We start from the raw sequence: 16,921 nt of genomic DNA, 5'->3' as shown, positions 1-16,921 counted from the left end.
TAAAAATAAAAAGGGAAGGTCCTTTGAAGTAGTCCATAAACACTGTCAAAGGAACTGTCATCTTACTCTGCTGATCCCCTGAAATTTGTAGTGATGCAAAATGCAATGTTCTATGATGAATGGTGTCATATCTGAGCTGTTCAACCAGATGAAAATAGTAATAGTGGAAATTGTTCTAATTCCAGGCTCTCTAGGGCTTGTCCTGGGGTTTTGGTGGTGTTTTTTATTTGTTGGTTTGGTTTTGTTTGGGGTTTTTTTACAGTGTGTCTTTCAGAGAGCTGTAACAGAATTATGCCCATGACTTTTAGCATTTTTGGCTTGGTAACACTTTTCACTGCTAGTGAAGTTCCTGACTGGCATAATTACCATGGGTCTATTTCAGCTGGGGTGGCAGCTGGCAGAGACAATCTGTACTTTCATGGCTTTATCAATTACATAAACCCTATTTATGCAGTGTGCCATGGGTTTTAACCCATCTGTAGTGTTGTATAGCTCACGTGAGGTAACAGCTGAATGAAAATGTAAAATTCCCATTCAGAAAATAACACGCAGCAAGGTTCAAAATGCTGAGCAGCACCAGTCAGGTGTATTCCCAGGCTGGAAGAGAGCCAGCAGTGGTGATTCTGTTGCCCTCAGCAGCACTAGGAAATGGCACCCCTGCCACTTTTTAGTTGCTTATGCATTTACTTGCTGAATACATTCAGCCCACGTTGAGCACCTGTGTAGCAGGGACGCAGTAGGAGCAGCCTTAGGGTTGGCCATGTGCCTTGTTGACAGGAGAGGAATTCTTCCCTGTGCCACAGCTTTGTGGGGTTGCACTCAGTGCCGCAAACTAGCAGAACCTCTCCCAGCTTCTTGCTCAGTCAGTGAAGAGAAGCTGGGAGTGCAGCAACTGGGAAAATGAGGAAAGAAAAATAAAGATGTAGAGCTCGCAAATGTGTATGTGCAGAGCCTCTGGTGCGTGATTGGCTCCATAAAATCGCCTGACTCATTAGGCTGTCTAATTCACACTCCCACGGGACTACAGCACTTTAAAGCTTGGAGGAATGCTTAGGTTTTCTCCTTCAGCTGTTCTTTGGGTTTCAAGAGAAGCAGCAAACAAGATTCTAAAAGAATTGCATGGAAAAGAATCTGAGAAAGGGCGATCCAGACAGGAGAAGAGAACAGTGGTTTCAGAAAAGGCTGAGAGAGGCTGAATTTCTAAGGACAAATCTAAGGATAGTAAGGATGGAATGGACAGGACTAGAAAAGGGATAAGGGAAAGAATAGGGAGGCAAATGGGCAGAGGTGGAGGGATTTATGGGAAAGTAATAAAGGAGGCAGTGAAAAAGAGATATTGGTAATGGAAGACAAAGTATAATGGAATATGGAGTGAGAAAAGAAAAAGTAAGTAGAAAATAAACACATGTTTACAGTCACTAGATAGTATTTGCCTTATTCGTAATTGTAAGTGCATTAGACAGGAAAAATATGGGAGGGGTGGGGGGAATGATTGCTTTCACCCATACAAGAGGAAAAAAAAAAAAAACCAAACCCTTTGAGTAACCTCTATGTGATGATATGGGCAGAAAGCCTTTCTTGGCAGGTGAGATTAAATGCCTTCATTTTCCCAGTGCATTCACTCTTGTGCACACTACATGTATGATTACACCCTTATACAATACTTGGTGCACACTGCTGAAAAGCAATTATCTCTGCAGAGCTCCCAACATCCTGCTGAGAGATGTCCATTATAAAACATTTCTCCATTCTGACAGAAGTGCTGTAAATCCTCCTGAGCACCCACAGCCCTTAGAGACACTCCCCAAACCACCTCTTAACCATCATTACTTTTCGTAGGTTAGGGATAAGCATTACTTCAAGCCTGAGAAGAATCATTACAGTAATTTTAGGGGTAGTGATTATCTTCAGCAAGACAAGTGGTTCTAAGAAACAATGATAATTTATAGTTTTCTCTGACAAGTTAAATTGTACTGAAATTCTTAAAACAATTACTTTTGTTGACTTGAAAAAGAATACTTCTTCCTTAGACCTTAGAAAATTGTTCAACTAATGCTAAACTAGTGCCAAGCTGTTTATATAAAGAATGCTGCTGCTTATATAAATTACTAAAATTGTGAACTATCTCATACCACTTTTTTTTGTTCCAATTCAGACAGAATTTGGTGGATGCTTTTAGCTGTTCAGGATGAGGGACAGAGATGGTCAGGACACATCCTCAACTAGTTTGATCAGTAAAACTATTATGCTTCTGGTCGTTTCTAGTTTGAGCAATAGATAAAATCCTGGAAAAACTCCAAACTGACTGGTGACCCCAGCTAGAAGCAGTTTTCAGATGTGCCTTTTCTGTTTAAGAACAGTTCATCTTTACAATGGCAAAATGTGTAAAGAAATAACATAATTTTCCAACAGCATGAAAATATATACAAAACAGTAGCACAGCTCTTCATTCTTGCTTTACAGTAGTCACCATGCTGTATTTGCTCAGGCAACACTTCCATTGAAGCCAATGTCTTGAACAGCCACTCTGCTTCCATTGGGAGTTGGGGCCCATCTATTGCCGAGGGAATATCCGGTCTGGGCCCATAGGAAGTGCTTCTGTAGCTTTTGTCTTTCTCAAGCAGCAGGCTGTCAAGGAGAGGGGAGCTGCAGTATTTGTAGGAGAGCAGCAGGCATGGGGAATGGCTTTGTTTGTCCTTGCTTTGTGCAGGAAACAATGATGGACCACGCGCTGCGCACCATCTCCTACATCGCCGACATCGGGAACATCGTGGTGCTGATGGCGCGGCGCCGCATGCCCAGATCCGCCTCCCAGGACTGCATTGAAACCACTCCTGGTGCCCAGGAGGGAAAGAAACAGTACAAAATGATCTGCCATGTCTTTGAGTCAGAGGATGTAAGTAAATGGAATCAATTTATTTAAACAACATAGGTCATGTAGAGATCTCTGAAGTCAATGGCCATTCATGGGCAAAATTAACCTGTGGGATATCAAACTGATCATTCATCCTGGATTGTCACATCCTGTAGTCCAGTGGGTTGGCACAAAATGACACATATGTGCCTCCAGACACTTGGAATGAGGTGGAACCATTCTGGACCTCTTTCTAACTGAAGCCAAGTTCCTGAGAACATCTACTGCCTTGGCACAAGGCTGCCCTCTACCCAGTCCTGGTTCCCTGTGACTACTGACCTGTAGTTGTACATACTCTCAAACATACTCTCAAACATACTCTCTTGATCCTTCAGTGTTTAGGAACACATTCAGCTGTTTATTTTTCAGTTCTCTTTTTTCATCCCTAACAAAGATTATGGATTAGAATTTTTATATAGACCCATAGAGTTCTGTACATCTCTGCTGTACGTCCTGTTTCGCTGTTGTGAAAAGTGCCGAAGTGCCATTCCATACCTCTTGTGACAAAGGAAGATGACCTTCCTTTACTGCCGTTGTATATCCAGGTTTGGGTTTGTAGTGAAATAGGTACTTGTATCTGAAGTGGCAGAGCAGGGGACTCCAACCTAAAACATTTATGGAAAAATATACCAAGTCAGTAAAACAGAAAAAGCAGAATTTGTTGTCTGTTTCTAACTTGACAGTAAGAGGCAGAACTAAACATCACTGTTATTATAGGAGTAACTCTAGATATAATTTCTGTCATACTGATTAAAAAATAATGGAGTTCTTTGGGTCAGACAGTCATAACTCAGAGGTTGCATATATTTTTGAGCTAAGTAATCCATTTTCATTATTTTAAAGCAATTAAGCCTGTGAAGGAGAAATGGCATTGTCTAAAGGTTAGAGTGCTAGACTGGGGTTGTTCCAAAACTGAGTAAGCTCAGCTCTGTCACAGCTTTGCTTGGGTGACCTTTTCAAGCAACTTAATTATCTCTAAGCTGTGCATAATGATGGAGACTTTCATAAACATTCACAAGACCTCAGAGACAGAGATGAAATTAAGATGTGAGAACTGGCTGTTACTGGCAGCAATAGAATAGAGTGTGACATCTGGAGATGTTTAAGAATGTAGAATGAAGGCAAAAGCAGAGGATGAATTACAGAGAAAGCAGTGGCAATGGAGATCAGAAGGATCCTGTAAGGACTGGTGATAAAACTTTAATAATGGAATGACATGAAAATGCCCTGAGTGACTTCTGTACTACCACCATACTACCCAAGGCAGTGGCCACAGCACCAAGCCTAACCCAGTTCAAGAAGCATTCAGACAATGCTCTCAGGCACAGGGTGGAATTCTGGGGATGTCCTGTGCAGAGCCAGGAGTTGGACTTGATCCTAAGGGGATCAGCATATTCTGTGATTCTGTACAGACCTCTTAGTATAGAGGTAAGACTTGAAAACATGCTTTAAAATATGAAAAAACAACTTGTGACTGGCTAGCCTACTTATGTCCTTAATTTTCTAAAGTAATTTTTACGTCAAGCAGATTGGTGCTTTTGTGTACTGCAGAACAAATGAAATAAGGAAACAACCTTTTAGCATCAAACACTTGATCAATAGATTGTAAGAAGATACAGATTTATAATATCCAGAAAAATCCATGCATTCAAAATGCATTTAAAATGTACTGACTGTCTAAGAAGGTGTGTTGCATTTCCAGAATACAGGTTTGATTAGTAATATTTTTAGGGAGTGTAAGGTGCAGTTAACTTCTCATATCATCAGCATTTACTCATATGCTCCGATGACCCCACAAATGATGACCCACAAATATACAAACCTCAGCATGGCATTCTCCTGTGAGCTGCAGTAAACTCAAACAGGGAAAAAATAATTCACGCGTAGAAAAAGTGGACTACAAGTTCCTTTTACTGATCTCTCTGTGTTCCCTTGCCATCTAGTGGAATGTGCAGGTAAGTGCTCCAAAATTTAAGAAAAATAGGGGGTTTTGAAAGAGTGTTCTCAACATCAGCAAGCTTTAATCATGGCTCTAGCTGCATTCCTGAAACGATCCCTGACATTGCTAGTCGAGGTGTTAATAGGAATAGCTGTCCTAGATGTGCAGTGGGTAAGCAGGGGTGTTACTGGTTTGCTGGGAATGTGGGACAGGCATCATGGCAGTAATAGGGGAGCAGATGGCTGTGTTGAAGCAGTGTTTTCAGTCCTGGGAAGCCAGGGTGGAGAAGCAGCTTGCAGGTGACACTACAACCAAAACCATCAGTGCACACGTCTGTGAAGGCCTGTGCAAGCAGAGCATCCCTCTCCTCACCCCTACAGACAGACTGTGTTCAGAAGCAGGGCTCATGGCACTCTTTTCCATCAGCTCTGTTCCATGTTGGTCCAAAGCCAGGACTCTCCAGTGTTTATTGGAACGGGTACGTGAGCAGCATATGGCTGCTTGCTGCTGAAATGTACTGAGGGGAGGAGAGCAGCAGGGTATTTTAATGCAGTTTGCAATTTGATTTTGGATGTAATGGGTTCTTTCTGTACAACAGACCTTAAAGCGACTTTATTTCCATGCTAATGCAGAAACTTTGCATGATCCTTATTTTGATTCTGTCTTAAAATCCAATCTCTCTCCTGGTTTCTTGTGGTTTCATTGGTAAACTGTTAATCTGTCCATTCTCTGAGCTGTGCTTTGTTCTACATTCTAGGCACAGCTCATAGCTCAGTCTATTGGTCAGGCTTTCAGTGTGGCTTACCAAGAGTTTTTAAGAGCCAATGGAATTAACCCAGAGGATCTGAGTCAGAAAGAATACAGTGACATCATCAATACCCAAGAGATGTACAATGATGATCTCATACACTTCTCCAATTCAGAAAACTGCAAAGAGGTAAACTAGTTTTGGATTTTCATTTCAGATTGATCCATTTTTTTTCAGAGGAATGTAGTTCTCAGAAGTATCTTTTGGCATTTATAAGGATGATGTTACAATTTCAAGATGCGTCCTTCATCAGCCCTGTGTATTAAAACCAGCTTTATGGGTTATTAGGATTTCTTGTTTTCATGTTCAGGGCCTTTCTGTTTCCATTGATCAGAACAGGAATAAAGTACATTTACATCTGACATAGATAATCTCTGTGCTATTCACAGTACACAGTGTAAGGTGATTTTATGTTTCACCAAAGTACTGATACAGAAAGAGCTGACAGAGTTGTGGCATTCTGCAATAGATAACCTCAGCAGAAGTCAGCTGGCCATCAGTGTTCCCTGTCCTTCCACATTTCAAAGAAAATAACCTTCACATTTGAAAGAAAATAAATTTCTTGAAGCAAATGTATTTGCTTCAAGAGCATGTTTTCTACTTAAACTCTTGCTCCACTTCTGTAGGTGCTAGCTGTGCTGTGGTTATCGACAGTTCAGGAGAAGGCATCATTTATGTTACATCAGGGATCTTACATTAACATGCTAGGCACGGGTATAGTCAATAATTAACAATATTAATAATAATAATGTTAATAATCATCAAGAGATCCTTGCCTGAAAAGGACAGACAAGCTCTGAGATCCAGAGACAACCTGAGCAGTAATGGCAGGAGTGGAGCTGAACAGAGCCTGTGTTGCAGGCACTGCCTTAGCTACAAAATGTTAGAGGCTCCCCCTTTGCCTGCCAGGTTCCGCAGACAGAAACTTCCTTAGCATTCATTCCCTTGGCATCCAGTTCCACATGTTCTACAGAGTTAACCATGTGTTAGTGTTTTGCTTATTAGACCTCTATGATCTTCACCAAACAAGTAGAGGATGCCCCTGAAAACAAACAGCTGTGTATTACACACTTAACACAGAAGTCATGCTACTACCTAATGGCAAAGAACAGAATTTGGTTTGTGATTTGTAGATGTTATTCAGGAACAACTGAGATACTCATGCTCAAAGTCAGATGAATCAAAGCAAAAAAAATGTTTTTCCTTTTTAATTGCAGCTCCAGCTAGAAAAACAGAAGGGAGAAATTCTTGGGGTAGTGATTGTGGAATCTGGATGGGGATCCATTCTACCCACCGTTATCCTGGCCAACATGATGAATGGAGGCCCTGCAGCCCGTTCAGGAAAACTAAGCATTGGAGACCAAATTATGTCCATTAATGGTACCAGTTTAGTTGGTCTACCTCTTGCAACATGCCAAGGGATCATAAAGGTACCCCAAACTTACAACTCTATGCTGTAGATTGTAAGCCAACAGAGATGTAATCTTCTGACAAGTGGTCCTGTAGATTTCCAGCAGATACAATTTTTCATATCACTGCAAAAAAACCCCAGTAATCTGTCATTAACAAAAAGCAGAATTAGAGATTCAGGAGTGATAATGCACAGAAATTTAGGGCTGGAGAACATAACTGCAGCTTTATTACTGGGCTCTAACAAATGAGGCCAGGTCTGAAAAACTTGCCTAAATTAAGTTACTCAGCTATCTTCAAAGTTTCAGGCTTCCTCACAGCCTCCAGAATAAAATATGAGGATTAAAATCTCCTATGTATTTTTGGCTCTGCGCAGATAAAATGGAGGGAGGCTGGTAGACTGCAGGACAGATCGAGTGAGTAGATGAAGATTCTGCAGACACGATGGAATCTCAGAATGCATTATCTTTAGTCATGGAGACTAAATCTGATGTCTGTGCAGATTTACGAAGAGCAGCAGAAGCAGGAGCTTAATTAGCCAGATGCTAGAAAAGGGCAAGCAGTAGTCAGTTTTGGTTTTTATTGAAAGATTTGTTTAAATTTCTTTAGTAACTAAAGGCAAAATTTTCATGTTTTGTTGAGCCAAATATCTTGGGAAATAAGTAAGAGAAATGTATATCTAAGTTAACAACAAATTTCTGTTAACTCTTACGGTTCTTTCTCTGATCTCTGCTTAACACTCTTGCAATTAGGAAATCACAGATGAGGGCACAGTAAGATTCATTTCAGAAATATTGACTTTTGGAATATCTTACAGGGACTCAAGAATCAGACACAAGTCAAACTGAACATTGTCAGCTGTCCTCCTGTTACTACTGTCCTCATAAAACGGCCAGACTTGAAATACCAGCTGGGCTTCAGTGTACAGAATGGAATTGTAAGTTTCTGTGTTCATTGATTGTTTGGGGGTTTTTCCCTTTACTTTTTGTTTTTTCTTTTGCAAAAAACATATGGCAGTACTGAAAGAATCTTGCATGACTTCACTTTTTCTACTGTTTATTAAAACCTTATAGTCTCTGAGTAATAAAATGCAAATGGATGACACTGGGAGAAATTATTGAGGGATTTTCCTACATAATACAGCAACAAGATTTATAGCCCAGATTATTTGGTTCAATAGCCTGATCAGCTAATTCATGTAAAGCCATCATTCGTGCCAGAGTTCCAAGGAAAAGTTATGCTGAAAAAGGTTTCTACAATTACAACACTTTAATCTTAGATCTGATTCTGTTTCTCTTTTTAAAATTTCATGACATGCTCACTAAGACTTTTAATTTTTCTTCTGCTGTGCACAATTTATGTGGATCATATGATAGTAGGCAAGGGAATGTAATTGTGAACTCCTCTTATTAAAACTAAACTCTTATAAAAACTAAACTTCTCAGTACAAAGAAATTGTATAGGTTTTGGCCCAGGTACCCCTTCTCTGTGTGCTGCAGCTTCCCTGTAGTAACAGCAGCAAAGAGAAGAACAAATGTGGCAGGGAACACTTACCCCAGGCAGCTCAGGGTCCTCCTCTTGCAGTTCTTCCTTCCCAAGCCGTTCTCTGACACCTTTCCAAAGCAAACTCCCACACAACTAGCTCAGGTAGCCACTGGCCTTTCTGGGGGCTGACACTAGCATTAGAGACTGGCTGTAGTGCAGGACCATCACCATTTCCTCTTCCTCCAGTCTAGGAAAAAAAAATAATCAGGCTGCTCACACAGAAAACCACATCACAAAGGACTGTGGGCTCTGTCCCCTGTTCTGTGAAATGCGTTGATTGAAGTTGCCAGATTTCTGTTTGCCATCCTTAGAAGAGCAGCAGGTAACTGTATGATGTTGTTCATGGGTCTTCCTGCACGTCAGCAAACAGATGGCTCAGGAGTGGCTGTTCAGCTCTCCTGGACATCTCTCAGTTACTACTCTACCAAAGTTTAACTTAGTCCCTACCTAAGATGACACATGGTGTAAAGGACACTGCTGCATGCCCTGGTCCAGCTGGATGCACTCCAAAGTGATCCCTATCCCAGCATCTGGTTTTACCCGATCTCACAGAGGGCACCCTGTTTGAGGCACTGATCTCTTTCCTAATTGCTCACCTTTGTAAATCTCATATGTTCCACTGGTGCTATGATCAAAAGAAGGGAACACATTTAAGGACCTATAAGCATCACTGGGGTGTGATTATCAAGTCTTCAGGAGCCCATTCACAGCTTTGGTGGGGGTGGGATCAGCGCTGGGGAAAAGAATCAGGCCAAGGTGGATTAGGAGCATCACACGGACAGGGAGTCTGTGTGACAATTTGTCTTGTCCCAGCTAATCATCTCCTACATGACTGGAGCCTCGGTTTAGTAAATTCTGCAGGCTCTGGTTGTTTCTGTCACAGTGTGCTCCCTCCATCTACTGGCCATTTGTCACCACACTGGCAGATCATCATTCCTTCCAGTTACATGAGCAACATTCAGATGACATCAAATAAAAAGTTCACCAAATTTAGCATAAAAATCCTTTTCATATAGGAAAAAAAAAAAGCCTTGCAATGCATTTCATTTATGAAAAGTCTGTTTGAATATGAAAGCCAGCGAACAAAAAGCAGAGATTAACATCTTTTGTTAGGCTGCTATGGAGACAAACCTCTGGGCCTGTAAAATCCCTTCTTCTAAAAAACTCTCCCTCAACACTTGAAAATATGACTGCAAAATATGTCTCTCTGGTAGTTTGACACTGTACTCTTTAAAAGTAGTTTTGTAATTGCCAGCAATTGTTACAAATTATGATAGGATCCAGAAACAATATTGTTATTCTTTGTTGGCTCAGCATTAGCACAGCAAAGAAATAAATGGCTTGTCAAGACAGATACAATTAAATGTCTCTTTCTGGTAGGCCATTATCTCATTATCTGTGCAGCTGGGACTTAATTTCTGTGCATCCTGATAGCAGCTTTGCAGTGGTTCCTTTTCACCCTGCCTATCTCATCGGTGCAGGATGTACAGCCATTATACAGTAGGGAATAGCCCATAAACAACCTGGCCACACAGAAGCACTGTCTGAGCTGGGGTTTGCCTGCACAGGGTACCAGGCACATGCAGACACTGCACTGCTGCAGGTGAAAAAAAGGGATGTTGTGCATATGTATGTAACAAGTATGAATGTTGTGTGATGGGGAGGTGAGCATTAGGTGACCTATCAGCCACCTTCTGAAAGTCATTGTGCTACAGTTCTTTTAAAATGATGTTATTTAAATACAGGTTGGTCCTTATATATCACATTATTTTCTAGATTATGAAAAAATCCATGTATTACCAGTTGTAATTTTACTGCTGATAAAGCACCACTTCTCAGTCTAGATCTCAAGTGCTTTCTCTGAGAAGTCTATCTACCTTGTCCCTAGCCTAGCACAAGCAATCTAAAAATACAGTAAAGCTTTACAGAATATTTAATTCTTTCTTCCCTGCCTTCTATTGTCATTTAAACTGGCAAAAAAATTTACAGGGTTTCAAAAGCGTAATATAAAAGTTAGATGTGCAGAAATCTGGTTTTAATAGGTTATGATTAGGGCATTTACACAGAATAAACAGTTTGTCTGGTACTATTTTATCCTTAATGCTTTGCTACTCGATGGACAGTTGCAATAAAACTGATTGTGACGCCACTGAAGTTTCACATCTGATGTGCTGCAGCATGTCTGAGACATTGCAAACCTGTCACAGCTGAGTGGATTGAACCAGTGTGGTTTACACCTTTTTTTTTTTCTTTTTTTCCCCTTCACTTTACAGAGTCAATAGAATACAGACTCTTGCTTACAAGAAGCTGATCTGTCTTGCTTTATCTAATAATATTACAGCTGTTGCCATGTTCAACAAATACAACAGGTTAAAGAGTCCTGGCGGAATAAAATCATATTTATTTAGAGGTACTGCTCAGCTTACACTTGCTAGCCTCATCTGCCATAGCTCCACTGGCTGGAGACAAAACTCTTAAGGCTGCTTTGAGACAGCCCTTGCAAATACAGGAGCCACAAAATGTGTGCTGTAAGTGCAGAATATTTTTTTCTTTGTGTCCTCCGCCTCTGGTTTACCGGGGTCTGGGAGCTGGGCATAGCCACTCATCCTCTATGTCTGCTTCTCTTTTTACCCCATTAAAACACTTAATGCTCACAAAAAGGAATCTGCCTGCCTTCCCTGGAGAGATTCCTGAATGAAAAGACCACTTTCTGTGTCTGGGGCTGTTAGAAAGAAGAAGCTCACTGATGGTATTAGAAGTGCTAAAAGTGCATTGAGAGCCAAACAATGAAACCTACTCTGGATAGATATGCAAGCCATTATCTTTTCCTTTATGCTGGTGGGTGAGGGATCACATTTCCATTCCTCCAAAAGCTTTTACTTCAGCTGGCTGTACTGTCTATTTTCCTTTACACCACGAAAAATATATTTACCAGGTTTCTTTTGGTACATGTTGCTTTTTGTCCTTTCTGATTACTGCTCCCCAAGAGCAAGGAGCAAACTTATTCTAACAGTGAGTTGAACTGAGAAGCTTTCTGTAAAAGAGATCTGTGTAGTACAGCTTATCTGGTCAGCTGTATGATTAGAAAGTAGACTACCTGCAAAACAGTATATTGTACGTGACTGAAATTCAAGACACAATTCTGTGAAGTGATAGTGCCTCTTTCCATTGAAGCCCATCAGAAATACTTTAAGGACCACAGTAGGTAGCACTCAGCCACTGGTGAGAGCATGGTAGAAGATAAATCTCACTGCAGGAGGAGTGTGTTGGTTTTGGTTCTTTTTATGAAGGCTGATAAAGGCCTTTTATAAACAAAGAATAACTATATATTCTCACTCCTCATATCAAACAGTCTGAACCTCAAGTGAGAAGGGATTTCTTTTTTTATAGCAATATTATTTGTGGAGAGGAGTTTAAAGGTAGCTGCTAGTGCCATACAGGAAAAGATTTCAGGCAACCATAGACAATGTTTTACTTTCAATGCATTCCAGACTGGCCATCTCCCCACATACTGTGCTTCTGAATTAGATAACAAACTCACTGGGACACAAGCCACATCTTATCATACTTGTATTTAGCTCTGAGCAAATGACCAGATTGCAGCAAATAATGATTCTTGGCATATCATTCTATCCATTGAGAGTAACTGCAGAAACAGCCATTATCTGATGCTCCAGCACTCATTTATTTTCCTCCAAGAACAGGTTTTTCTGATAAACAAAAGGTAAATCCCAGCACTGCTAAACTCTACTTGGTTCCAGAGATTCCAGATATACATTATCTGCCTTATGTGATGCATGGGTTCAGTCTTTTGAAACAATTTACCAAAAATTTCTATCTAATGCACAGCTGTCTAGTCTGCCAGGGAGGATCCTGTTGCAGCACAGATACTGTTGCTAAGGAGGAAACATTCTTTTAAATTCCCCACACTGGATTGAGATCTCTCTTGCTGCCCAGACTCTACGCATGTTGCAATCTCAGAATACTTTAGGTAGCGGTGTCTGCTGGGACTATGTCTGCTGAATGTAGTTCTTCTTGTAGAATTATTACCCTATTGTAGAGGTAATAATATTCAAAACTTGTGCCTAGTTCTTTACTGGAAGCTTAACTGCCAGTTAAAGAAGAGTTGCCTAACTTGCCTTCTTCATCCCGAGCTCCCTGTGGCCAGCAGCACTGAACAACGTGGAGGAAAGCTGTGACCCTGGAGAGCAAGCCCACTTCCCTTCTGCAAGGCACAGGAAAGAAGTTGTGTTCCAACAGTAGATAAAACTTCTCTCTTCTCCCATCTCTACTTTTGCATGGTGGCTACTACTGTGTCACTGTGATAGATATTTTTACGTTCCCAGTTGGAGACTGAAAATGAAAATTGTAATAGGTAGAAATCTCAGAAAAAAAACCCCTCTCTAACAAACCACTAAACCACCATTTAAAAACTCATTGATTAATACTTTCAACAAGCATCTTCTTGAATCCTTACAGCGTCACCACTCATTATTACACATAAAATCCCAGTAAGTGCTACATTATGATATTTCTAAACTTCACTAAACTTTGTTTTCTCTTGGCAGATTTGCAGCTTGATGCGAGGTGGAATAGCGGAGAGGGGAGGGGTAAGAGTAGGGCACCGGATTATCGAGATCAACGGGCAGAGCGTCGTGGCTACTGCTCATGAGAAGATAGTACAAGCATTGTCTAATTCAGTGGGAGAGGTAAGGAAACAGTCTTTATCAAGGAAGTAAAATACTTGAAAAAATGTATGTTTCAGTTGAAAAGAGTGTCAACACAGCATTGAAACTACCACTTCAGTAAACTGAGTTTGGCACTAATAAGAAGCAATTAACAGAATTTTTTTAACAATTAATGATGCACATTCACTGCATTTTCACATTCATTTGCAAGAGTTCCTGGCATAATTCTGTACCTTCAACCTACTGTCTGAATTAAACCAGGTGATTAAAGGAACAAATCACTCAGGCATGTTGGCTGTGAAAATGTCTCTTGGCTTATCACCACAGCATCTGCCATAGAAATGAATTACTATTCAAAGGTCTGAGAGATGCAAATTGATATACATTTTAATAATTTAATTTCCAACTTACCTTGGGAATAAGTTAAGACACCTTTCTCCAGTACTTCTAGAGAAATCAGCAATAAATAAGCAAGATCCTCCAGTTTTTCAAAATCCTTCCTGAGTTTAATGGTAGTCTAATACAGAACCCTGGCCAGATCTCCCACTAGTTCCTTTGACAAAAATCAAAGACAGCTGGTTTCCTTCTGGAAAATGATACTTGAAAAATTGTAATAGAGTATGTGCAGTTTGTCAGGAGCAAAGCTGTAGATTCCTATAGCCCCCCATGCCTTTATGGTCTCTCTTTGCTATGTAACTTCTCACATAACATAGGAATACAGCATGAAACTTTTCTTTACAGCATGAAGAGAAGATACCAAGGCAGCTGGTGAGGGTCTGTGTTATCAGTTAGTGAAGTTTTCCTTCCTTCCTCTTGTGTTGTCCAATAGGTACCTAGAGCTGTAAATGCAGTTAGGGTGGAACCCTGGTTACCTGAGCCTTGGACCCTCTTAGTCTGTAAAATCCCTCTGGCACTGGGGACTGGAGGCCCAGTCCTCTGTGATGAAGGAATTTAAGTACAGTAGCCGTGAGAGAAACTATTCCACCAAACTCCTGATTGGCATTTAAATATCAGGTGATAGAGTCCAAGCTTTGTGTTCAGAGGATCCTACTGTAATTAGGTGAAAATACATATGAAAATATATTCCCACAGGGAAGGAAGACAGAATACAAATCTAAGTTCAGTTAATACCAGAACAGCAGAATGAATTTGCAGAGAGGTTTGTGCTACTTCTTATTTAATGTCTGTAAATTTTTCTGTAATTGGAGTAGGATGTAAAATAGCAAGTGTTTTAAGTGGCTTTTAAAACTATATGATGTCACATGATGTAATTGTCATTAATAAATAATTAAAAAACAAAAGAAAAACGAACAAAAAACCCCAACCAACATGAAAAAAAGCAAAGACGGCAAACCAACATCTTAAAACTAGAGAACTTTGACTGAGAAACTCTAGTAACACATCTATGGAAGGCAGGACAAAAAAATGCACTTTGACCACAGGGAGAGACAGATGGGGCCTTATGGATTATTTTAAACTAGTACCAGCTCTATTAATTTCTGTGCAATCAATTGACAGATTCACATGAAGACTATGCCAGCTGCCATGTTCAGGCTTCTAACAGGTCAAGAGACCCCTCTCTACATCTAACATCTTCCATCCAAGCTGAAGCTGTCATAGCTGAAAAGAATTTTGTATTTTGTATGAATGAAAGGCTCGGAAGCTGACCTGAGGACCCCAGAACAAGGAACAGACAGGTGTCTCTGCCTTTTCTCTCCTTCCTATTTCTTTGACAGAAAGTGTTGAGAAGGATGGTCAAGGACAATAATCACTGAGAAAAATCTTTGTAAACATTTAAGTATTTTGAACATCTTCTAAACTCTTTTCTCATAGAACTTAAAACATATTTATTTGTAACCTTTATGTGGAGTGATGTATGTCTGTCTTGTTTGATAACACAGTGAATGTGAATATTTGATGAATGAGACTGCAGGAAACGGCAAAGAGAAGCAATTAGAGAAAGTTCTGGCTGCCTCAAGTTAAAAAAAAAATCCCAGTCCCATAAAGTGGTCCAATACTGATGACTTTGCATAATTTAAAAACTGGTGCTGAATCGATGGTATTTCAGTGGAAAGGAATGTGTGCAGTTCAAACTTTAAGATTCTACTGTAAAGAAAACCACTGTAGTACTTGATATTGTTATGACAAGTGTAACCTGTTTGGCAAGGTGTGAACATAAACATGTAACAAGTGTTTCATATGCTAAATAAAGAATAATTGCCACAAGATTAAAATCAAAATATTTATTTAGATACATATTTATTTTTAATGCTTGTGATTTTTATGATTTAACAGAGTTATTTCATGAATAACTTATTGCACAGGTTGTGTGATGTATGTGTTGGGCTGGGGTTTTTTTTCTTTAATTTTTGCATATTACCATTTTGTTCATATTAGCTCAAAATAGGAAAGCCATGCTTACCTGTTTCTGTCTTTTATAAAGCATTCTTATTCCTAAGGCAATGTGTTCTGAATGTAAATTGTTTTGACAAATATCCTAGCACCATCAGCAGTATTAGAGTGTGTGTAGATAAAAAGCCTAGTAGTAAAGTTGTATTCCTTATGAGATAAATGTTAATTGGTGTAACTTTGTCTAATTTTTTTCTTTTGGCCAAGGCCTTGAAGAAAATACACTGTGACTTAAGAAGCCTTACCATGCAGTAACTAAAGAGCTTTAGATGCCTGTACTTCAAAGAAGTAGTGTGTTGCATGCAACTGACCTTAGGAAAGAATTAACCTATCACTAATAAATCTGAAATAAGAAAGAAAGCTTGCTTATTTTGTTTGTTGTGTAACTTTACATAGTAAAAATTTCCAAGTAGAAAATCATTTAATTCTTCATCTAAGTGCAGTTGCAAAGGTCACAGATTATTTTTTTTAGAAGGAAATATTCTCTTGAATTAGGAATTTGTGTATCATTATGATCTTTAGAGTAGAAGCTTTCAATCAGCATACCTTGTTGCCACTGGATGTCACTGTAACTTCACATCAATACAGAAGCATGCTATAATTAAAATACATTAAAAAATGGATGATTCTGTAAAACTTAAACTACCCATCTTCAGCTACGTTCCTTTGTGACCTTTTCACAGGATGTCTGCCCAGCTCAGAGTGACACAAATGAAACCAGTACATGATTAAACCTCAAATGGAAACTAAGGCTACTGACAAGCACTGCTGCAAAAATTTAAAACCCCGAAACATCAACCTGTGGTAGGTTCTTTATGAGAACCTTCTGTTTAAGGCCTTTCCAGTTTCCTCTGAGAGAGCCAGGATGAAGCTTGCACTGGAAGATGTTGCTGGCAGACCTGTGTTTATGCTGGTAATTAAATCAGTGTCAATATTTACTTTTCGATTTTTTTAAGATCAATGTTAAATATATCATAAACACAGCAGAACCACAATAACATGTTTTAGTAATAAAATTGTCAAAACTATGAATTGGAGTAACAATTCTTTTTGAAAACATACAAGGTTCTGCTAGATAAAAATTCCTCTAACTTCCTATCAGTTGGTGTTGGTAAGAAGTTTGTGAAAGACGCTTTTTGGAAATGCAGATTTTCAGTTGTGTTCCAATGCATCTTTTGGTCACACACTGCAGAGAACTTTAACATCAG

At 39.7% G+C, this 16,921-nt stretch overlaps 1 protein-coding gene across 2 annotated transcripts in view; it reads left to right on the top strand.

Moving 5' to 3' along the window:
• The window catches only part of APBA2 (amyloid beta precursor protein binding family A member 2), a gene marked incomplete at its 5' end in the record, with an annotated part of 37,562 nt that extends 22,583 nt beyond the window's left edge, over positions 1–14,979 (top strand). For both annotated transcript variants that reach the window (XM_082290430.1, XM_082290431.1), the window contains 6 exons: positions 2,711–2,896; positions 5,611–5,790; positions 6,879–7,091; positions 7,889–8,008; positions 13,185–13,325; positions 14,823–14,979. In XM_082290430.1, the coding sequence (XP_082146556.1) occupies positions 2,711–2,896; positions 5,611–5,790; positions 6,879–7,091; positions 7,889–8,008; positions 13,185–13,325; positions 14,823–14,894 (912 nt within the window). In that variant the 3' untranslated portion in view covers positions 14,895–14,979. The remainder of the gene's footprint in view (positions 1–2,710; positions 2,897–5,610; positions 5,791–6,878; positions 7,092–7,888; positions 8,009–13,184; positions 13,326–14,822) is intronic.
• Between the last annotated feature and the right edge of the window lie 1,942 nt (positions 14,980–16,921).

The sequence above is a fragment of the Coloeus monedula genome (genome assembly GCF_965178545.1).
Source record: "Coloeus monedula genome assembly, chromosome: 14".
Classification (NCBI taxonomy): domain Eukaryota; kingdom Metazoa; phylum Chordata; class Aves; order Passeriformes; family Corvidae; genus Coloeus; species Coloeus monedula.
This window is presented reverse-complemented; position numbering and strand designations above follow the sequence as displayed.